The 23,732-nt window shown below is 43.7% G+C and overlaps 1 protein-coding gene and 1 long non-coding RNA gene across 2 annotated transcripts; one reads left to right on the plus strand and one right to left on the minus strand.

The window, feature by feature from the left end:
- Positions 1-647: 647 nt before the first annotated feature.
- LOC141027218 (uncharacterized) lies at positions 648-1,487 on the plus strand. Its single transcript, XM_073504198.1, has one exon. It carries the CDS (start codon positions 648-650, stop codon positions 1,485-1,487), a length of 840 nt encoding a protein of 279 aa, XP_073360299.1.
- Positions 1,488-17,117: 15,630 nt separating this feature from the next.
- On the minus strand, positions 17,118-19,408 carry LOC120969933 (uncharacterized). Its single transcript, XR_006666888.1, has 2 exons — positions 17,549-19,408; positions 17,118-17,432 (listed from the first exon to the last, which is right to left on the minus strand). It is a non-coding gene; the product is annotated as an uncharacterized lncRNA (long non-coding RNA).
- Between the last annotated feature and the right edge of the window lie 4,324 nt (positions 19,409-23,732).

The raw sequence follows: 23,732 nt of genomic DNA on the forward strand, positions 1-23,732 counted from the left end.
AAACATGCTTGGAAAAACAAATCGGCAAGACAGTTGAAGCATATGTGGACGATGTGGTCATCAAGACTAAACACATCGAAACATTGGTGGACGATCTCCGCCTCACATTTGACAACCTCCGAACATGCGACATACGGCTCAATCCGGAAAAATGCGTCTTCGGCGTTCCAGCCAGAAAGCTACTAGGGTTCATTGTCTCCCATAGAGGAATTGAAGCAAACCCAGCTAAAATCTAAGCCTTGTCACAATTGGCTACACCAACAGACTTAAAGCAGGTCCAAAAACTAGCAGGGTGTGTGGCGGCTTTGAGCCGCTTTATCTCCAAATTAGGAGAAAAAGCATTACCACTCTACAGACTGCTTAGACGCACCGACAACTTCAAATGGACGGATGCGGCTACAGCCGGATTGGAAGAAATAAAAACCTTATTAGTAGGCAACCCAATCCTATCCGCCCCAAGTGTTGGCGAGCCTATGTTGCTTTACTTATCCGCAACTCACCAGGTCGTGAGCACTGTACTCGTCGTTGAGCGAGGGGAAGAGGGACATAAATTCCCCATCCAAAAACCAGTGTATTACGTATCGGAGGTCCTCACACCATGTAAATCCGGATACCCTCACTATCAAAAGATAGCTTACGCGGTGTTTATGGCATCCCAAAAACTGCGGCACTATTTTCAAGAGTGTTCGATCACGGTGGCATCCGAAGTACCGCTTAATGACATTATAAAGAACGGGGACGCCACCGGCCGCATAGCTAAATGGGCCATTGAGCTCTTACCGTTTGAAATAATATACAAGCCACGCCGAGCTATTAAATCTCAGGTGCTGGCCGACTTCGTCGCCGAGTGGACGGAAGCCGAGCTCCCCAAAGAGTACAGCTCATACTCCACCTGGATCATGTACTTCGACGGCTCTAAAATGCTAGCCGGACTGGGGGTTGTCGTCATCTTGACATCCCCTATGGGGGACATAGTCAGCTACGTGTTGCAAATCATGTATACGGACTCCAATAATGCAGCCGAATACGAGGCGCTTCTACATGGCCCCCGCATGGCCGTCTCCATGAGCATACAACGCCTCGAGGTGCGTGACGACTCAAACCTCGCCATATCTCAGGTAAATGGGGAAATCAATGCAAAAAATCCAAAAATGGCGGCATATCAAAACGTCGTATTAAGAATATCAGCTCGGTTCATGGGGCTTGAATTTCACGTCGCTCGAGACAGTAACTACGCAGCAGATATACTCGCTCGCATGGGCACCAAGCGCGACCCTATCCTGCCTAATACCTTTGTGGAAAGGCTCTTCAAGCCATCCGTAGTATGGCAGGACGAGAGTGGAGACACCTGTACGAACCCGATCACGCCCCCAGTAGCCGAACATAGTACAGATCATCGGGGGTTTGGATCCCGAAATAACACCCTCTGCTCACGAGATCATGGTCGTTATTACTCCATGGACCGAAACCTTTCTGGCCTACCTTAATAGCAGGAGCTTCCTGATGATCAAAATGAGGCCCATCGCATTGTTCGGCGTTCTAAAGCCTACAAAGTTCACGAAGGTGAACTGTACAAGAAAAGCACTACCGGAGTCCTCCAAAGGTGCATTTTCGAAGAGGAGGGGCAGCAACTCTAGGTGGAAATACATGCTAGTCTGGGCGGCCATCACGCCGCAGCTCGGGCCCTCGTAAGCAAAGCCTTCCGGACAGGTTTCTTCTGGCCAATGGCCCGAGCAGACGCACAAGCCCTTGTCCAACGTTGTATGGGCTGTCAGCTTTTCGCCAATCAAAGTCATATGCCTCTGATACGTCTCCAACGTGTCTATAATTTTTTATTGTTCCATGCTATTATATATTCTGTTTTGGATGTTTAATGGGCTTATTTATACACTTTTATATTATTTTTCGGACTAACCTATTAACCCAAGGCCCAGTGCAAATTGCTGTTTTTTTTTGCCTATTTCAGTGTTTCGCAGAAAAGGAATATCAAACGGAGTCCAAACGGAATGAAACCTTCAGGAGATTTATTTTTGGAACAAACGTGATCCAGAGGACTTGGAGTGGACGTCAAGAAACATACGAGGAGGCCACGAGGCAGGGGGCGCGCCTACCCCCCTGGGCACGCCCTCCACCCTCGTGGGCCCCTCATGGCTCCACCAACCTACTTCTTCCTCCTATATATACCTACGTACCCCGAAACCATCGAGGGGCACCACGAAAACCTAATTCCACCGCCGTAACCTTCTGTACCCGTGAGATCCCATCTTGGGGCCTTTTTCGGCGCTCTGCCGGAGGGGGCATCGATCACGGAGGGCTTCTACATCGACACCATAGCCTCTCCGATGATGTGTGAGTAGTTTACCACTGACCTTCGGGTCCATAGTTATTAGCTAGATGGCTTCTTCTCCCTCTTTGGATCTCAATACAAAGTTCTCCTCGATCTTCTTGGAGATCTATTCGATGTAACTCTTTTTGCGGTGTGTTTGTCGAGATCCGATGAATTGTGGGTTTATGATCAAGATTATCTATGAACAATATTTGAATCTTCTCTGAATTCTTTTATGTATGATTGGTTATCTTTGCAAGTCTCTTCGGATTATCAGTTTGGTTTGGCCTACTAGATTGATCTTTCTTGCAATGGGAGAAGTGCTTAGCTTTGGGTTCAATCATGCGGTGCTCGATCCCAGTGACAGTAGGGGAAACGACACGTATTGTATTGTTGCCATCGAGGATAAAAAGATGGGGTTTATATCATATTGCATGAGTTTATCCCTCTACATCATGTCATCCTACCTAATGCGTTACTCTGTTCTTATGAACTTAATACTCTAGATGCATGCTGGATAGCGGTCGATGTGTGGAGTAATAGTAGTAGATGCAGGCAGGAGTCGGTCTACTTGTCGTGGATGTGATGCCTATATACATGATCACGCCTAGATATTCTCATAATTATGCACTTTTCTATCAATTGCTCGACAATAATTTGTTCACCCACCGTAATACTTATGCTATCTTGAGAGAAGCCACTAGTGAAACCTATGGCCCCTGGGTCTATTCTCCATCATATTAATCTCCCGTCAACTAGCTATTTCTGTCGTCGTTTATTTGCTTTCTTTACTTTTAGTCTTTATCATAAAAATACCAAAAATATTATCTTATCATCTCTATTAGATCTCACTTTTGCAAGTGGCCGTGAAGGGATTGACAACCCCTTTATCGCGTTGGTTGCAAGGTTCTTATTTGTTTGTGTAGGTACAAGGGACTTGCGTGTGGCCTCCTACTGGACTGATACCTTGGTTCTCAAAAATTGAGGGAAATACTTACGCTACTTTGCTGCATCAGCCTTTCATCTTCAAGGGAAAACCAACGCATGCTCAAGAGGTAGCAAGAAGGATTTCTGGCGCCGTTGCCGGGGAGTCTACGCACAAGTCAAGACATACCAAGTAGCCATCACAAACTCTTATCCCACGCATTACATTATTTGCCATTTGCCTCTCGTTTTCCTCTCCCCCACTTCACCTTTGCCGTTTTCTTCGCCCTCCTTCCGTTCGATCTTGTGTTACCATGAGCCTTCTTTTTGCTTGCATCTTCGCTTGCTAAAAGTTTATGGATCCTCATCCCCTTGCCAATCTTTTTAAGAGATCCAATTATGATGAACCAATTTCTAGTGATTTGAGTGCACTAGATTATCTTTATGAGGTTTTGCCTGAAATTCGTGAATCTGAAAATTGTGATGAAGAAATTTATGAAGAGATTCACGATAGCTCCTTGAATAAAAAGCATGATTGCAATGATTTTACTATAAATTCTCTTGATGTCAATTGTGCTAATAGTATGCAAAACCCTAAGCTTGTGGATGCTAGTTTTGCTATGTCTACTACCTGTTGCAATGATCATGATTGGGGTGATTCTTCTTACAATCTTGAAAATTTATTTAAGCCCCATGATGAATATGAGATTGATAATAGTGTTTGCAATAGTATTGAAAGTGGGTTTGGAAGAGTGTCAACTTTAGATCCCACATATTTGGAGAATGTTCAATCTTATGGTATTTTTGATAAAAGTGGGTTTGGAGAGGTCATGACTTTAGTTAATGATAATCCCACTATTTTGGAAGAGTGTCAACTTCGCATGCATGTGGATCGTGTTGATAATATGTTATGTGATAGCTATTTTGTTGAATTTTCCTATGATCATACATGTAATTATTATGAGAGAGGAAAATATGGTTGTAGAAATTTTTATCTTACTAAATTACCTCTCATCATGTTGAGATTGCTATTGTCTCTTTCTTCTTCCTTGCATATGCTAATTTTTGCTTGCTATGATAATTTGTTTGCTTATAAAATGCCTATGCATAGGAAGTATGTTAGACTTAGATGTGTTTATCACGTGTTCTATGATGCTCTCTTTGTGCTTTAATTCGTGTCTTTGATGTGAGCATCATTAAAATTATCAATGCCTAGCTAGGGGCGTTAAACGATAGCGCTTGTTGGGAGGCAACCCAATTTTATTTTAGTTTTTTGCTTTTTGGTTATGTTTAGGAATAAATAATCCATCTAGATTATGTTTAGATGTGGTTTTGTGTTTTAATTAGTGTTTGTGCCAAGTAGGACCTTTGGGAAGACTTGCGGAAAGTCTTTGCGATCTTGCTGTAAAAAACAGAAACTTTAGCGCTCACGACATTAGCTACAACTTTTTACTGGAGAGTGATATTAAGTTGGTTCTTTTTTCAGATGATTAATATATAAATTTCTCACGTCCAGCAATTTATTTTAGAATTTTTGGAGTTACAGAAGTTTGTGTTAGTTACAGATTACTACAGACTGTTCTGTTTTTGACAGATTCTGTTTTTCGTGTGTTGTTTGCTTATTTTGATGAATCTATGGCTAGTAATTGAGTTTATGAACCATATAAAAGTTGGAATACAGTAGTTTTAACACCAATATAAATAAATAATGATTTCATTACAGTACCTTGAAGTGGTGTTTTGTTTTGTTTCGCTAACGGAGCTCACGAGATTTTCTGTTAAGATTTGTGTTGTGAAGTTTTCAAGTTTTGGGTAAAGATTTGATGGATTATGGAACAAGGAGTGGAAAGAGGCTAAGCTTGGGGATGCCCAAGGCACCCCAAGTTAAAATCTATGGACAACCCAAAAAGCCTAAGCTTGGGGATGCCCCGGAAGGCATCCCCTCTTTTGTCTTCGTCCATCGGTAACTTTACTTGGAGCTATATTTTTATTCACCACATGATATGTGTTTTGCTTGGAGCGTCTTGTATGATTTGAGTCTTTGATTTTTATTTCACCACAATAATCCTTGATGTACACACCTTTTGATAGAGACACACATTAATTGGAATTTATTAGAATACTCTATGTGCTTCACTTATATCTTTTGAGCTAAACAATTTTGCTCTAGTGCTTCACTTATATCTTTTAGAGCACGGTGGTGGTTATATTTTATAGAAATTATTGATCTCTCATGCTTCACTTATATTATTTTGAGAGTCCTTTAGAACAGCATGGTAGTTTACAAAGTGCATTGAATAGTAAGAGAAGTTTGATACTTGATAGTTGTTTTGAGATATAAAGGTGGTAATATTAGAGGTGTGCTAGTTGAGAAATTGTGAAATTGAGAAATACTTGTGTTGAAGTTTGCAAGTCCTGTAGCATGCACGTATGGTAAACGTTGTGTGAAAAATTTGAACCATGAGGTGTTCTTTGATTGCTTTCCTTATGAGTGGCGGTCGGGGACGAGCGATGGTCTTTTCCTACCAATCTATCCCCCTAGGAGCATGCGCGTAGTGCTTGGTTTTGATGACTTGTAGATTTTTGCAATAAGTATGTGAGTTATTTTTTACTAATGTTGAGTCCATGGATTATACGCACTCTTACCCTTCCATCATTGCTAGCCTCTTCGGTACCGCGCATTGCCCTTTCTCACCTTGAGAGTTGGTGCAAACTTCGCCGGTGCATCCAAACCCCGTGATATGATACGCTCTATCACACATAAACCTCCTTATATCTTCCTCAAAACAGCCACCATACCTACCTATTATGGCATTTCCATAGCCATTCCGAGATATATTGCCATGCAACTTTCCACCGTTCCGTTTATTATGACACACATCATTATTGTCATATTGTTGATCATGTAGTTGACATCGTATTTGTGGCAAAGCCACCTTTATAATTCTTTCATACATGTCACTCTTGATTCATTGCATATCCCGGTACACCGCCGGAGGCATTCACATAGAGTCATATTTTGTTCTAAGTATTGAGTTGTAAGTAAATAAAAGTGTGATGATCATCATTATTAGAGCATTGTCCCAAGTGAGGAAAGGATGATGGAGACTATGATTCTCCCACAAGTCGGGATGAGACTCCGGACGAAAAAAAAAGAAAGAAAAGAGGCCAAAAAAAAGAGAAGAAGGCCCAAATAAAAAAAGAAGAAGAAATGAGAGAAAAAGAGAGAAGGGACAATGTTACTATCCTGTTACCACACTTGTGCTTCAAAATAGCACCATGATCTTCATGATAGAGAGTCTCCTATTTTGTCACTTTCATATACTAGTGGGAATTTTACATTATAGAACTTGGCTTGTATATTCCAAAAATGGGCTTCCTCAAATGCCCTAGGTCTTCGTGAGCAAGCAAGTTGGATGCACACCCACTTAGTTTATTTTGTTGAGCTTTCATATATTTTTAGCTCTAGTGCATCCGTTGCATGGCAATCCCTACTCCTTGCATTGACATCAATTGATGAGCATCTCCATAGCCCGTTGATTAGCCGCGTCAATGTGAGACTTTCTCCTTTTTTGTCTTCTCACACAACCTCAATCATTATATTCTATTCCACCCATAGTGCTATGTCCATGGCTCGCGCTCATATATTGCGTAATAGTTGAAAGAGTTTGAAAAGGCTAAGTATGAAATAATTGCTTGGCTTGTCATCGGGGTTGTGCATGATGAGAGCATTTTGTGTGACGAAAATGAAGCATAGCCAAACTATATGATTTTGTAGGGATGAGCTTTCTTTGGCTATGTTATTTTGATAAAACATAATTGCTTGGTTAGCATGCTTGAAGTATTATTATTTTTATGTCAATATTAAACTTTTATCTTGAATCTTTCGGATCTGAACATTCATGCCACAATAAAGAAAATTACATTGAGAAACATGCTAGGAAGCATTCCACATCAAAAATTCTGTTTTTATCATTTACCTACTCGAGGACGAGCAGGAATTAAGCTTGGAGATGCTTGATACGTCTCCACCGTATCTATAATTTTTGATTGTTCCATGTTATTATATATTCTGTTTTGGATGTTTAATGGGCTTATTTATACACTTTTATATTATTTTTGGGACTAACCTATTAACCCAAGGCCCAGTGCAAATTGCTGTTTTTTTGCCTATTTCAGTGTTTCGCAGAAAAGGAATATCAAACGGAGTCCAAACGGAATGAAACCTTCGGGAGAGTTACTTTTGGAACAAACGTGATCCAGAGGACTTGGAGTGGACATCAAGAAACATACGAGGAGGCCACGAGGCAGGGGACGCCTACCCCCTGGGCGCGCCCTCCACCCTCGTGGGCCCCTCGTGGCTCCACCGACCTACTTCTTCTTCCTATATATACCTACGTACCCCGAAACCATCGAGGAGCACCACGAAAACCTAATTCCACCGCCACAACCTTCTGTACCCGTGAGATCCCATCTTGGGGCCTTTTCCGGCGCTCTGCCGGAGGGGGCATCGATCACGGAGGGCTTCTACATCGACACCATAGCCTCTCCGATGATGTGTGAGTAGTTTACCACTGACCTTCGGGTCCATAGTTATTAGCTAGATGGCTTCTTCTCTCTCTTTGGATCTCAATACAAAGTTCTCCTCGATCTTCTTGGAGATCTATTCGATGTAACTCTTTTTGTGGTGTGTTTGTCGAGATCCGATGAATTGTGGGTTTATGATCAAGATTATCTATGAACAATATTTGAATCTTCTCTGAATTCTTTTATGTATGATTGGTTATCTTTGCAAGTCTCTTCGAATTATCAGTTTGGTTCGGCCTACTAGATTGATCTTTCTTGCAATGGGAGACGTGCTTAGCTTTGGGTTCAATCATGCGGTGCTCGATCTCAGTGACAGTAGGGGAAACGACACGTATTGTATTGTTGCCATCGAGGATAAAAAGATGGGGTTTATATCATATTGCATGAGTTTATCCCTCTACATCATGTCATCTTACCTAATGCGTTACTCTATTCTTATGAACTTAATACTCTAGATGCATGCTGGATAGCGGTCGATGTGTGGAGTAATAGTAGTAGATGCAGGCAGGAGTCGGTCTACTTGTCGCCTTTCAGCTTTTTATTCTATTTTTGTGCGTCCGATAACTGAGCCTTTAAGTTCTTTATCTCTTCGACTTGCCTATCATTTTCCTCCTCAAGATTGCTCTTTTGGTCACTGGTCATCGTGACTTTCTTCATTTCCTCTAGCTCTGAGGTGGCGGCATGTAGCTTTTTCCGGCTAGTTTCAAGCTCCTGGGATAGCGCACCGTTCTTCTCTTTAAGAACCTGCGGTGATAACGATCCTTAAATCGGTTGGTTTAAACCGCTTCAAGCCTCGGGGGCTACTGGTATATATCTATTAAATTTACACAACCCATTACCTGCATGTCTTTTGAAAACAGGTGAGCAACTCCAGCAAGTCCGTCCCGGGCGGCTCGGATATATGCATCCATGGTGCTGAGGGCAGCAAATTCCTGCTCAGTAAAAACTGGAGCGCGCATAGTCTCTCTCAGTCGTCGGTGATTCATCATGCACTCCACTTTGGAATTTGTAACGGATACTTCATCTGAATCCTCATGGGGTGGATGAGCTGGCGCCTCATCCGTATGGGCTCTTGTCCTGGTTGATGAGTCCGGTGTCGGATTAGCTGATAATCGGCTAACTGGGACTTTGGACACGGTTCGTCGTGTACTCTTCCTAGAATAAGACGGGAGCAGATATATGACAATCTGATCTTATGCCTATGCGCATATTAAAGGATATACCTCTTTGATGAAGGAGGGGGCTCGACTGCACTCCCGGTTTCCTTCCGCTTTGAAGGCTCACCCTGCATATTGGCTACCTTCTTGGGGGCTGCCCTTGGGGTACGGCTCACTGAGCGCCGATCCTATGAAGCACAATTCAGTGTGATGGGTGAGACACAAGTGGGGGGTTCCTTTTTGAGGATGATCTCCGAATACTTACATTGGAGAAAGAAAGGAGGTCGGGATAGTCGGCCATAATAGCCACTTCCAAGCCATCAAGGCTCGCTTGATAAAAGACTCCATCGACAAACTTTATAAATATATCCGGATCCTCGCGGGAGCCGGGGTCCTCGTTGCGACCATAGTCCTCTGGCCGCAGGGGGGGGACAATGAATGTTTTCGACCACCTTCCTCCAAGTCTGTTTTAAGACAACCAGAGCAATTTGGTTAGCATATCTCGATGACGAAGCAGTACAATGTTGATAATCGAAAAACTTACCCATTCAATGGGGTTATACATGGAGAAACCTTCCTGACAATTTAAACGAGCGAATTCTTCCTACTCCCCCTTATAAAGATCTGCTAGAATGGCGGCCAGAGCGGCTGGGGTGTCTGGACCTTCGCGCTTATAACGAGATGTGTCATCCTCCCCGTTGTAACACCATAAAGGGGTTACTCTAGACTGAAGAGGCTGGATGCATCGCTTTATCACAATGGCCATGACTTCAACTATTGAGAGTTCGGAATGAGCCAGTAACCTAACCTTGCTGACCAGCGTCATTACTTCTATACTGTCCTCTTGCTTGGGGCTCCGGGGGCACCAGTTGAGGCGCTTCTTCAAAGGAGCGCTGGATAATTCTGGAAGTCCACATCGAACTGGGTCCGGAAGGGGAACAACCTCAATATAAAACCATTCCAAAGTCCACTCTTCGGACCCCTTTTTGGGAGTTTCGATGAGATAGCCTTATCCGGCTATGCGAAATACTTTGGCGCTGCCCACTTCAAATATGGAACCCCCTCAATGATGAGGGACGAGGCAAAAGAACTTTCTCCGTAGTTCAAAATGGGACTCGCAGCCTAAAATAGTTCACAGAGAGCGACAAAGGCCGAGATGTGCAAGATAGAACCTGGGGTGAGGTTGTGCAGCTGGATCCCGTAGAACTCCAGTAGACCCCTGAGGAAGGGGTGGATCGGGAATCCTAAGCCCCTCGGAAGAAATGAAACGAAGCACACCCTCTCCTTGTTGGGGTTGGGGAAATTCTTCGCTAGCGCGTCATTGCCAATCGAGCCTAATCCCGCCTGCACAAAGACTAGATCTGCGGGAGGGAGATATCCCTGCGTCTGAAGTCGATTCAGCTGGAGGTGGGATACTGAACAGCTTCGCCAATCACCCTCTTGAGGGCCATGAGGGCGCGAGGAGGAGCCAGGAGCGCTTTCCATGGTTTGGAGTTTTTCGTGGTTTGCTCTGATGCTCTTTGTGCATTGTGGGATGGCACTTGGGGATCTAATCTCCTTATATAGATGCCACCCGTGCGTGGTGAGGGGTTTATTTGCAAAAAATTATGGACCGTTCGCATTCACCCAGCGTGTGGAAATCGAGGCGATGGGAAGGAATCGTAAAGACAGTACATGGAGGTCAAAACCGGACTGTCGTTAATCTGGAGTATCATGGAGAACCCGCCTTGCAAAGCCGAAGACATAAGCCGGATACTACATCGTCATTGAAGGCAAGTTCGGGGGCTACTGAGGGAGTCCTGGATTCGGGGGTCCTCAGGTGTCCAACCTATTCGATATGGGCCGAACTGTTGGGCCGTGAAGATAAAGCAAGAGACCGACCCCCGTGTCCAGGTAGGACTCCAATATGCGTGGACGGCAAGATTAGTGTCCGGATGTACTATTTCCTTCTCTTGTAAACCGACTATGTACAACCCTAGGTCCCTCTGGTGTATATATAAACCGGAGGGTTTAGTCCGTAGAGGCCATCAGAACAATCATAGGCTATACAGCTAGGGTTTCGCCATTACGATCCTGAGGTAGATCAACTCTTGTAACCCCTATACTCATCGAATACAATCAAGCAGGATGTAGGGTTTTACCTCCTTTAAGAGGGTCCGAACCTGGGTAAATATCGTGTCCCCATTGTCCCTTGTTACCATTGCTCCTAGACTCACAGCTTGGGCCCCCCTACTCGAGATCTGCCGGTTTCGACACCGACAGGACCCACTCGCTTGTCAAATACCGCTTTGACCGTGTCCACGTCAGCATCCGGTCTGGGCAAACCACCCAGGGTTTTTTTGTCTGGTATGGGATTGTTTAGGGGTAAGGGAACGGGAAAAAAATTCAGGGGGTGTAAACCATTGACTTTGTTCAAGGTAGTAAAATGGACTTTTTTCTTCAATAAAAATAATATAAAAGTGCACCAAAACAATGTAGAACTCATGTAAATATAGCATGAATACTTGATAAATTATAGATACGTTGGAGACGTATTAGCATCCCCAAGCTTAATTCCTGCTCGTCCTTGAGTAGGTAAATGATAAAAATAATAATTTATGAAGTGTGAATGCTAGAACAAATCATTCCAATAAGTTCAACATATCATAAAGTGGTAATGAAGTATCTCGCAACCTTTCAAAATTATATTGCAAACATAAAGCAATCAATGAATTAAAGATGATGACTAGTAGCTCGATTTGAAGATAACCATCATACTTATACAATTCTCAACAAATTTCTATTAAAAGAGTGCATGCAAAGCTAAGAGTGATCCCCATGCTCAATACTGGTGCCAAAAGAGAGAAAGATGGAATTGACTCAACATGAAAAGTACATAGAGAGGCCCTTCGCAGACGGAAGCAGGGATTTACTTATGTGCTAGAGCCCATCCTCTAAAAGACAAATAATTTCATTTGAGAGGTGTATTTTTCCTGTCAATTGTTTAACAACAAAGTTTCCAATATCTTCCATGCTAAACACGTTAATAGCGCTTTCCATGCAAAAGGTTTTTCTCCCATTCCACCACAACAACACAAACCATGCCTAGCCAAATCCACGGGTGTCTACCAGCTTTCAACTTTCCAGGGAGCATTTTTATAAATGAATTCAAGACTGGGCGTCCTTGTTACCATCCTCCCTCAAAGTTGATGAGTGAATAAACTCTCGTCGTGAGTAAAACACACTTAGCATGGAAGATAATGACTACGCCATCGCTCCATGAGCGATACAGGCACACAAAATAAATGTCCAGTCGAGGGTTTTAGAGATGGCACATGCAAATTTACTTGGAATGCGAGGGTAATACCGTATATAGGTATATATGGTGGACTCTTTTGGCATAACTTTCTGGGGGCAACCAATTTACCGCACAAAAACCACAATCATGCATTCCCTGATTAAGAACAATAAAATTGCACCTAATCCATGCTCTCTCATGAATTAGACATTTCTGGCCGTTTGATTTCGTGTGTTAAACGTTCTTGACTGTCCGATCTGAAGTTAATGCTATGTTTAGCGCAAACTGGGCCTAACGTCGCAAGGGCAACTACTCCTATAGCTATTTTGGAGCCCTATGGTTAATTGGGCTAGGCCAGTTTACCTGCTCAGCCCAAGCCAGCGAAGGCACTCTCCTATGAGCGCTCCCATTCCATAAAAGAAAAGGAAAACTCGCTCGACACATGAACGAAATGGGGGCGGTCGAGAGGATGCATTGTGCGGTTGAAAGTGAGTGGATGCGACCGCTCGATTCAGGCAAAGGGGGTGACATGGTTGACCTGCGGTGGGATCCAGCCTACGCGCGAGTGGATGCAACCAACATGGCTGACCTGCGTGGGAATCCCACGCGAGGATCGAGCAAAAGTACTAGATGCGGGAGAATCGAGGGCCAGTCGATCCACTCCTCGGCCGATCCGCCTGCAAGGTACGAAAGGGTGGGGGACATGGGCGATGATGGCTCCTTATCTCTTGGAAACTTCTCCACTTGGCCTTAATAAACAAAATCATACTTCAGTTTTAAGCAGCCGACGTCCCTTCTGCCGCACACTTCAGTTTCCAACTGATGCATGTATATATGCTTCCTTCCCAACCATTCTTCACTCACCCTCTCTACTCCAGTAGCACAAAATATTCAGCATCATGCTCGGGTAGATTTCCATGTATTCTCCCTTATGCCCAAGTGCTGTGGAGATTGCTATCCCAAGGTGAACAGATAATATCTTATTTTCTAGTATCCGACCGGTTCTTATAGTTACGTCCATACAGGAAAATGTTTTGGGGTATCAAGTAATAACAAGAGCAACGAGGAATGATTGTATGAATGGCAACTGTATGTAGTTATCCATAGGGACTTATCGATGGAAGGGAATTGCAAAGGCGATGGGCACAAGGGTCTCGGGAAAACATCGAATAATATCTTCAGAATCTTCTGGAGAATCAAGCGATCATCTGGAATGGGGGGCTCTCTGGGAGGAAGTAGTTACGAGAACCTAGAGTTAGAGTTAGTAAAAATTTTAACCCGAAAACAAGAGAGATCAGAATTCCAGAGTAAAGGAGAGGAATAAAAGATCCTAATCCCATCCATTTGCGATGTGGGCCCGTAAGCCACACAACAAAGTTAGTAAAATAGTTTTTCAAAGACTAGATTCAACTTCGGCCAAGGAGTTGGAAAGGGGCTTCCTACAGGCAGTCGGCTCTGATACCAACTTGTGACGCCCCAACTCAATCATGCACTAATCATACATGCAAATGTGCACGATCAAGATCAGAGACTCATGGGAAGATATCACGACACAACTCTAAGACACAAATTCAAACATAGAGCTTTATATTAGAAGCCAGGGCCACGAAGGGTCGAATACATAAGTCAGCGAAAGCAACAATATCTGAGTACAGACATAAATAAACAAGTTTGCCTTAAGAAGGCTGAGCAAAACAACGGCAACTAGATCGAAAAGGTGCACGCCTCCTGCCTGGGGCCTCCTAACTACTCCTGGTCGTCGGTCTAGACGCTAGACGTAGTAGTAGGCTCCGTCGGGGTAGTAGTAGTCATCGGCGGGATCGGCTGGCTCCTGAGCTCCGTCATCTGATTGCACCAATCAGGTAGAGGGGGAAAAGGTAGCAAAGCAACCGTGAGTACTCATCTAAAGTACTCGCAAGACTTACATCAGATCTAAGCTAAGTATGCATCAGTATCAAAGGGAAGGGGCTGTATCTGTGGACTATACTGCAGAGTTGCCAGAATAGAGGGGAAGGCCTAGCCTATCAAAGGCTAGCCTCTTGCAGCTTCTTGTAGCAACAGAAGAGAGTAGAGTAACATATCATATAGTAACAAGTACTCCCTCTGTAAACTAATATAAGAGTGTTTAGATCATTACTTTAGTATTCTAAATGCTCTTATATTAGTTTACGGAGGGAGTATATAATAGCAACGCCCAGAGATCCTTCCTCGTCTACCCCCGCGAGTAAGTGATCCCGGTGCCATCATATCAGTTTAGTGTCACAAGTTCCAGTTCTAGTTTTAGTACATCGGGATACAACTCCGAGCGTCCGTTACCGTGGACACGGCTGTTCAAATAGATTACTTCCCTGCAGGGGTGCACCAACTTACCCAACACGCTCGATTAACTCCAGTCGGACACACTTTTCCGGGTCATGCCCGGCCTCGGTTGATCGACACACCGTACTCCTACCTAGGCTCAATAGAGAGGTCAACACGCCGGTCTACATCCTAAGTGCGAAGGGGTCATGGACCAATCGCCCTTTGCACTCCTGCGCGTTGCGCAACTAGCCGGGGACCAGACCCACCTCCTTATACAAGCGCAGGCGGTTGTCGTCCACCCCAACAATCATCCTGCATCTCTGAACTGTGACATTTGAAGAGCTTTCGGGAGAATCGTACGACGGCGAGTGCCCATAAGTTATCACGCGTGGTGGTTAGTGCGAAAAGGCCAGAGGCCTACTCAGATCACATATCCAAACCCGTTAGTGTGTTGGGAGCTCGCGGTGACGATCAGTGCTCCTGTCGCCCCGTACCGCGGACTTACGACAAGGCCAGGCCCATCCCTCACTAGGGCGGTCTCTGCCTGCCCGGTGGTGCCGCGTCATTATCTTGCGGGTACCCTCATGGTCAACCAGACTTCAATAACTCTCGCGGGTACCCCTTGGGTCGACCCGACTTCAACAAAGGACTGAGGTGAAGGTCAAGGTATCTGTGTGTCCATAATATCAAGGGGGAATCTGGGGAATCACCCTCGATGGATTCCTACTCGATGTAACCGTCAAGGTAACCTTGGAGGAATCACCCTCGAAGGGTTCACACTTGAGGTGTTGCACGACAGAGTAATCATCGGCAGTGGTGAATGAGGAATCACCCTCAATAATCCATGACCGATTAGCTAATACTATAGAGGTATCATTAGGAGTGAGATGCGAGGTATCACCCTTGTCACTCGATAGTAGCTCTACAGAGTCGTACAACTAAGGGGGGTGCCAGTGATGTGTCGGTCTCTGCACCTCGATCACATAGATCGAGTCATCCGGAAGCAAAGCATGGCAACACAGACAAGGGTGTGGGGCCATTGATGGATCACTAACCAACCTATACTAAGCATATAGGATAACAGGTAAAGTAACAATAGCAGGTTACAAAAGCAGGCTATGCATTAGAATAGGAGCTATCGAACAACAGTAGCAAAATCTAATGCAAGCATGAGAGAGAAAGAATGGGCGATATAGGAATGATCAAGGGGGTTTTGCTTGCCTGGAAGCTCTGCTGAAAGGGGCTGGTCGTCAGGAGTGTAGCCGTACCCGTGAGCAGCGTCGGTCTCAAGGTCTATTGGAGAGAAGAGGGGCGAGAAACAGTAAATATAAAGCAAACAAATGCATCACAAAGCATGACATGGCAATATGTTGTGTTAGGGGTGACCTAATGCACTGCGCATTACAGTCAGAGCGGAAACATATCTGGGAATATTTTTCCGGCTTTAGGCAATTATCGAACAGACGAATCAGAGGGGAAGGTTCCATGTTTGCAGTGTTAGAAACATGTGACAGGTATGTGGATGGCATATTCGGATTCGTCTTAATTTTTCTGATCATTTTTCATATATATAAATTATTTTCAACCCAGTTACAGATTACTTTATATGAATTTCCAAAGTTTATTGCATTTTCTGAAATTTCTAGATTTATTTATTAATTTGAATTATAAATAGTAAAATACATTTATACATCCATAGTGGACTAGACACAGTGGATGACAGGTGGGGACAGAGGGCCCAGTTGACCCAGTCAATCATTTGATTGGTCAACAGCGTGAATGGTGCATCTCGTTCCCGCCTGTTAGTGACATATTCTTTTTACAGGGCTATTAGTTGTTTTCAAATAAGTTAATTAACAGGGGTGGCCCACATGTCATAGGGCCATTTAGATTAATTAGGTACTAAACTAATCTAACCAAAATTAGTCCTAATCTAAACAAGGCTGGGCCCATAGTCAGTGGCACAAGCCGTATGTGGCCATGGTTGTGCACGCGCACAGGCACAGCGAGCGCAGAGGCCACGCACGGGCGGCCGGCAGCGAGGCGCCGCGGGGTGTGGCTCGGGCGCGGCCAAGGCGAGCCACCACGCGGGCCGGCGTGGCGGGTATGCACGCGGGGCGCGGACGCGGACGCGAGCCTGGCCACGGCAGTGTTGGCACTAGGAGGCACGGGGGGGAGGCGAGCGGGCGCGGCCCGGCGTTCTCACGCTGGCCGCGGACGGAGGTGGCGAGCGCGAGCCCGGCCACGGCAGTGTTGGCACTAGGAGGCACGGGGGGAGGCGAGCGGGCGCGGCCCGGCGCAGTACGCAGGGGCGAGCGCACGGGATACAGGGGGCGTGGGGAGCACGGCGTCGACGCAGTCAACATCCATGGCGGACGGCGGAGCTCGGGCAGGGCGTTAGAACTAGCTAGGGGATGCAATCGAGGGGGAAAACTGGGGTCTTTCGAACGTTGGCTCATCCACTGCCGCCGGCGAATTTCCCGGTGAGCAGCGTGTCGACAACCTTCAGCACCCTCGGCCAGTTAAAATAGAACAGCACCACCTCTTAAAACACACCGCTCCCCGGATTTTCGGCCGCCACGGCCTGATGGAGGAAATAAAGCAAACAACAGCTTGATAAGAACATAATTCAGGGGATGTCAAAAACTGCCTAATTTGTACTATAACGTATTTGTAGCACCAATATTTCGGCTGCCCGTCTGTATGTACATCGTGGCAGTGTGACAGAATTGGAATTGCTACAAGTGCAACATAACGAGGACATTAAAGTTTTCCACGGATAGCTGGTGTTGCATGCAGACGACCAATTTGAGGGAACGCCCAAACCAGCACCTTGTTTGGCCAAGAAGATAGTAAGTACCTACAGAAAGAACCAAACTTAATTTCCTGCTCCATTTCATAACAAACTAACGCCTTATCAAGCACCATAAAAACAAATCAAGAAAGACTTGATGCTGCAAGACAAGCAGCAAGTACCTCCTCTCTGTGACTCTGGCCGTGAGTGTATTTATGATCAAACAGGCACCAACGCATGGAGCAATATGAACGAGAATTGACAGCGGAATTGCAAGCAAGCAAAGATGTTATTTACATGAGAACACAGATAATGAAACAGATACCGGCCTGCCGGATTTGAACCGGCTACGAAGGAGGAGCATAGGGCCTTTCAACCCCACGCCACCCAACACTCTTCCGATCGAGCAAAGGCCGGTGAAATGACATCACTGGATAGGTGATTGCTTAATGATAAGGTACCACGTACCAGAAACTTTCCAGAACATAGCATCGTCCATGCAGTCAAAATGGCATGTAGCTCAGTAGCTGCAAACTAGTACCAGATTTAAGGCAATAAAGACAAAAAAAGTGGGATGGAGCTATTATGCTCGTAAACGTGAGTGGAAGCAAATGTGGGATTGATGCTTACTCACAAGTCATTAATTTGTCACCTCTTTAGAGATTTTTCACAAGTGTTCAAATATTACCTTGATTTGCTTTTTGTTGACAAGGAATACATGCATCAGAAAGTTCCAAAATAAATAGTAACTTCCACTCCGGCAATGGATGAAATGCCCAGATATGCATTAATAGTGTCATTAATAATTGTACGCACTTGACACATGTCTAGCTGGCATGATCCACGTGAGTCATGATCAACATTGCCTGAAAAGGATCTCGTTAGAAAAACATTGCCTTAAAAGATAATGCAACATATCTTCTTTTAAACGCATGTTGCTCATCTAACAAACGCTGAAGACGGTAACGTTGATGCTATGGCAAACAAAAGCCCAAGCAAACCATAGGTTTCTTAAAAATTAAACAAAACTTAGTGCATTATTACTAGACCCATTTCCACTCCTTCCTACCATAGATCTTCTCTTTTCTTTTCAATCCTATTTCTATGCACCCATTACACAGGTTAAGGAAAGCAAACCCTTCAGCCTCATGTGACAAGGCACAGGTCTCAAGTCTCCACAATACTGACCAAAAGAAAATATGGATTAATCTGTTAAGCTTGCAGTCCACATAGTTTTGCAAATTCAAGAGGATGAGGCAATCAAGGGATGGAACACATACTACAGGGATTTGCAAGTTTGAAGGTGGCCACATAGTTTTATGTACCTGAAAGAACAGAGTAGGTTCATTAAAATCCTTCTTTGCCATCAGCCAGTTCTTTGCCGTCCGTTTTTTGTAAGCGGACGGCAAAGACCTTCTTTGCCGTCAGCTAGCAGACGGCAAAGAACTGGCAGACGGCAAATAAGCTAATTCCAGTAGTGCCATATTAAGAGGCAACTTCCATAAGAGGTGCATTATTAATGCGCCATATTAAGAGGCAACTTCTGTATCATCATGCAATTGGCAATGCGTGATTTTATATCAGAATAATGATAAGAGGTCCTATTATGATGTCACATTTTTTCTCTGCCGAACAACAAAACCACATTAGATAGAACCAAAATGAAAAAGGCCAAAAGGCATTTATTTGTAAAATCTTGCAAAAGTGTGTGCGTTATGTTTGCAGTCAATACTTCCATTTGTTGGTAACTGGTTATGGTGAACCAGTTACACTTTTTTTTACCTATTTCAATATTCTATTCATATCCATATGTTTGTTCTTTTCTTGCTGAATCTGTGGCAGCCAAATTTGTTGGAATTTTTTGTGTGCAAAATTTATGGTGCTTAAATCCAGTGGAAGGCTAACCATCAACCATAAACAAATATAAAGCATCACAATATTTGTTACTTTCGAGTTAGCAATAACTCCCATGGAAACCTTCCTAAAGTGACAATGCCACATGTCCATGCACGTTTAATGGCGACAAATAAAGAAAACACATTTATTTAGAGAAAATCAAGTTTGCATGTTAAGGAAAATATGTGAAACATCTTGGTTTCATAGTTTCATACTGCTTGCTATTACCACAAAGTTGCATATACTTCTAAAAAGGAAAATATTTATTTCATACTTCTTGCTATTACCGCAAAGTTGCATATACTTCTAAAAAGGAAATAATTATTTCATAGCTGTCCCTTAATTCTAAACTATTCAAAACTTGGCAAAATAGAAACAAAAACCTTACATTAACATCTCCCCCCCAACCCCCCCTTTATTCATGTCACTGATATATCCTAGTTGAGTCCATAAAAGGGGGGGGGGGATGAATGTGTTTTAAAGTTTCACTAGGTATCCAAATATTATAGAATGTTATCAGCTTTGTCAGCAGAGAATTGCTTAATAATGCTTACCATCTTAATTAACTGCGGGTCATATTTGTCAATTAGGAGGGAGGAAGACAATGTCAAATGCACAAATAGCTAGTTTTTTTTAAACACCAATTCCAGTTAAACAGATGGTGCAGAGCACATTATTTATGAATTTGTCACAGTAATTTCGATCATCCAATATTTCTATCGTGTTCATAGTTACAAGATCGATACAATAGATACTCTTACATGCAATCTTATTTTTTTGTAATTATTACTTAAAGATGCTCTTGGATAATTTCATGGATATTCTAGGCAATGTTAGTTACTAGACAAGGCATTTAGTTCTGGAAGATTTTACAATAACAACAACAACAAAGCCTTTGGTCCCAAACAAGTTAGGGTAGGCTAGAGGTGAAACCCATAAGATCTCGCAACCAATTCATGGTTATGGCACATGGATAGCAAGCTTCCACGCACCCCTGTCCATGGCTAGTTCTCTGATAGATTTTAGTTGTATCTTTTTTAATAACAATGATTGGAATCATGAATGCACATTACTTCCATTTTCACATCTACTATTTTGCCATAACATAAGGATATCCTCCAGTACGACACTAGATCAGTGGCTACCAATGTTCTATCTTCCACTATACCTACTCCAGTCCCATATTCACTTCCTATTTGTGCATCTTTAATGCACAAACTGCGAAAGGCAATTCCTAAATGTCAAACAAAAATACTAGATTTACCAAACCAAGTTTCTCATCTTCTTTACCGGAATGTATTGGTTTTAGGTACGGTGCTTGTGTCTGGTCATCTTGGTAATGGCGTCTACAATGGTACTCACTTAAGATGCAGCGCCATTGACTTCAAATTGTCTCGTGGAGCCTTTCAGTCCCAAACAAGTTGGGGTAGGCTAGAGTTGAACCCATAAGATCTCGAACCCTAGGCATGGTTACGGCACGTGGATAGCTTACTACCACGCACCTCTGTCCATGGCTAGTTCTTTGGTGGTATTCCAGTCCTTCAGGTCCCTCTTTACAGACTCCTCTCATGTCAAGTTCAGTCTACCCTGACCTTTCTTGACATTATGAGCAAGCTTTAATCTTCCACTAAGCACCGGCGCTTCTGGAGGCCTGCATTGTATATGCTCAAAGCATCTCAGACGATGTTGGACAAGCTTCTAATCAATTGGTACTACCCCAACTCTATCGGGTGTATCATCATTCCAAACCCGATCTTATCTTGTGTGGCCACATATCCATCTCAGCATGTGCATCTTTGCTACACCTAACTGTTGGACATGTCGCCTTTTAGTTGGGCCAACATTCTACGCCATACAACATCGCAGGTCGAATCGTCGTCCTATACAACGTCGTCCTACGCAACCTGGCTTTTAGCTTTCGTGGCACTCTTGTCACAGAGGAGGCCAAAAGCTTGACGCCACTACATCCATCCAGCTTTGACTCTATGGCTCACATCTTCATCGATATCACCATTCTTTTGCAGTATCGACCCCAAATATCAAAAGGTGCCTTCTGAGGTACTACCACTTGCCCATCAAGGCTAACCTCCTCCTCGTGCCTAGTAGTACTGAAACCGCAACTCATTTACTCAGTTTTAGTTCTACTAAGACGAACCTTTTGATTCCAAACTATGTCTCCATAGCTCTAATTTTTATTGACCCCCCATGCGACTATCATTGACTAGCACTACATCATCTGCAAAGAGCATACACCATGGGATAGCTCCTTGTATATCCCTCGTAACCTCATCCATCACCAAAGCAAAAGGATAAGGGCTCAAAGTTGACCCTTGGTGAGGTGCTATTTTAATTGGAAAGTCAAAAGTGTCGCCATCACTTGTTCGAACACTTGTCACAACTTATCGAGCATGTCTTTGATGAGGGTAAGGTACTTTGTTGGGACTTTGTGTTTCTCCAAGGCCCACCACATGATTCTCCAAGTCAATGAACAACATATGTAGGTCCTTTTGCTCACTATATCTCTCCATAAGTTGTACCAAGAAATTAGCTTCCATGGTCGACCTCCCAGGCATGAAACCGAACTGATTTTGGCCGCGCTTGTCATTCTTAAGCGGTGCTCAATGACTCTCTCATAGCTTCATTGTATCGCTCGTCGACTTTAATTCAACGGTCATTAGTACAACTTTGAATATCACTCTTATTCTGAAGATTGGTACTAATATACTCCACCTCCATTCTTCGGACATCTTGTTTGACTGAAAAATGAGGTTGAAAAGCTTAGTTAGCCATACTATCACTATGTATCCAAGGCATCTCCACGCCTCAATGGGGATACAATCAAGGCCCATTGCCTTGCCTCTTTTCATTCTTTTTAAAGCCTCCTTGACCTCAGACTCCTGGATTCATCCCACAAAAAGTTTGTTGGTATCATCAAAGGAGTCGTCTGGCTAAATTACAAAGCTCTCATTCTCTCCATTGAAAAGTTTGTCGAAGTACTCCCGACATCTATTCTTGATCTCCTCGTCCTTCAGCAAAAGCAGATTTGTTCCTTCCTTGATGCATTTGACTTGGTTGACAACTTGACATCCCTAGTCTTCCTCTCTCGGATCTTGGTCATCTCATAGATGTCCCACCCTCATGGGAAAAACACCATATTCAATGTATAATTTACATTATAGTACACCATCACGCGTTCTACCAAGATGTCCCACTCTCATGGGAAAAAACCATATTCAATATATAATTTACATTATAGTACACCATCATGCGATCTACCAACAGATATAGTCATCGAGTCACTTTCTAGTGCTCATTTGCATGTTCTGTTATACTGCTATACTGCTGCCAACTCCTAGCAGAGGATGGTAGTGTTTTAGAGATGATTTACAGGACTTCCTGTGTAAAAAACTTGGGCCACTAAAGGTGAAATTAACAAACTTATCCTGGATTTACTGATAATCACTTTGTATCCTGTAAATTCCTACGTGGGTTTCCCTAGCTACTTTACAGTTCTAAACATATGGTGTTTGTGAGCCAATAACTTTACAATCAGGCTTCAGCTAAAAAGTGTAGAGAAGGTAGGCTCAAAGGATCAATGCCACTTTGGATAGATAGACAGGAAGTAACTCCATGGTAGCCTCCTACCAGCCGCCGAACAGCGATGTTGGAGAACAAGCCAGAGAAAGAAATGACAGTACAAAGGCCTACAAAGGCACCCTGCCTGGATTCCCAAAGGAATTTTTTTGGTACGGGGTGTTATGAAAGCAACTTATCTCTATTGAAGGCCCAAGGGGAGTATATATATTACAGAAGACTTGAGGTGCAAAAGGAAAGTAAACATAGACTAATAGGACTCCTAAACCAATACTAATACTTCCTAACCCCCCCCTCTCTCTCAAAGCGTATGCAATAACATTGCATTTGAAGAAGTGTAATACTAGGGAAAAAATGATAATCCAAATGCGCGTCTTGAGAGTGTCGTCGTAGCATGAAGAGTCTTCAAAACTTGTCGAGTCGCCAAAGGGGATAACAAAGAGATGACACATTAGACAAAGACACCGCATCACTTGAAGATACAACACTAGTATCAAGAGAAGATGGGTTGTCAAAAGAAGATGGCACATCAAGAGAATAAAGCATTGCGTAGAAAATCATAGCCCACGACAACCGACGGCGAAAGAAGCTCGACAGTTAAGGCACAATGGGCATAGATCAACAATGCAGAAACGGTCCATGAAAATCCTAAAGAAAACAACAAGGGCAATTAGGCCACAAAAGTTGTATAGAACAGATCAAGACGAAAGAAAGGCTGACGGACAATGGTATGGTGGACTCGCATGGCACAAAAAACACGAAATATCAACAGATTTGGTAGACGCAGCGGAAAACAAGGAAAACTAGAAAGCTAGGAAGCACACACTAGATGAAGATGCAAAAGACATCGTGAAAGCAGAAGAGACTGCAAAAGAA

Source organism: Aegilops tauschii, chromosome 7, assembly GCF_002575655.3.
Source record: "Aegilops tauschii subsp. strangulata cultivar AL8/78 chromosome 7, Aet v6.0, whole genome shotgun sequence".
NCBI classification, from domain to species: Eukaryota; Viridiplantae; Streptophyta; class Magnoliopsida; order Poales; family Poaceae; genus Aegilops; species Aegilops tauschii.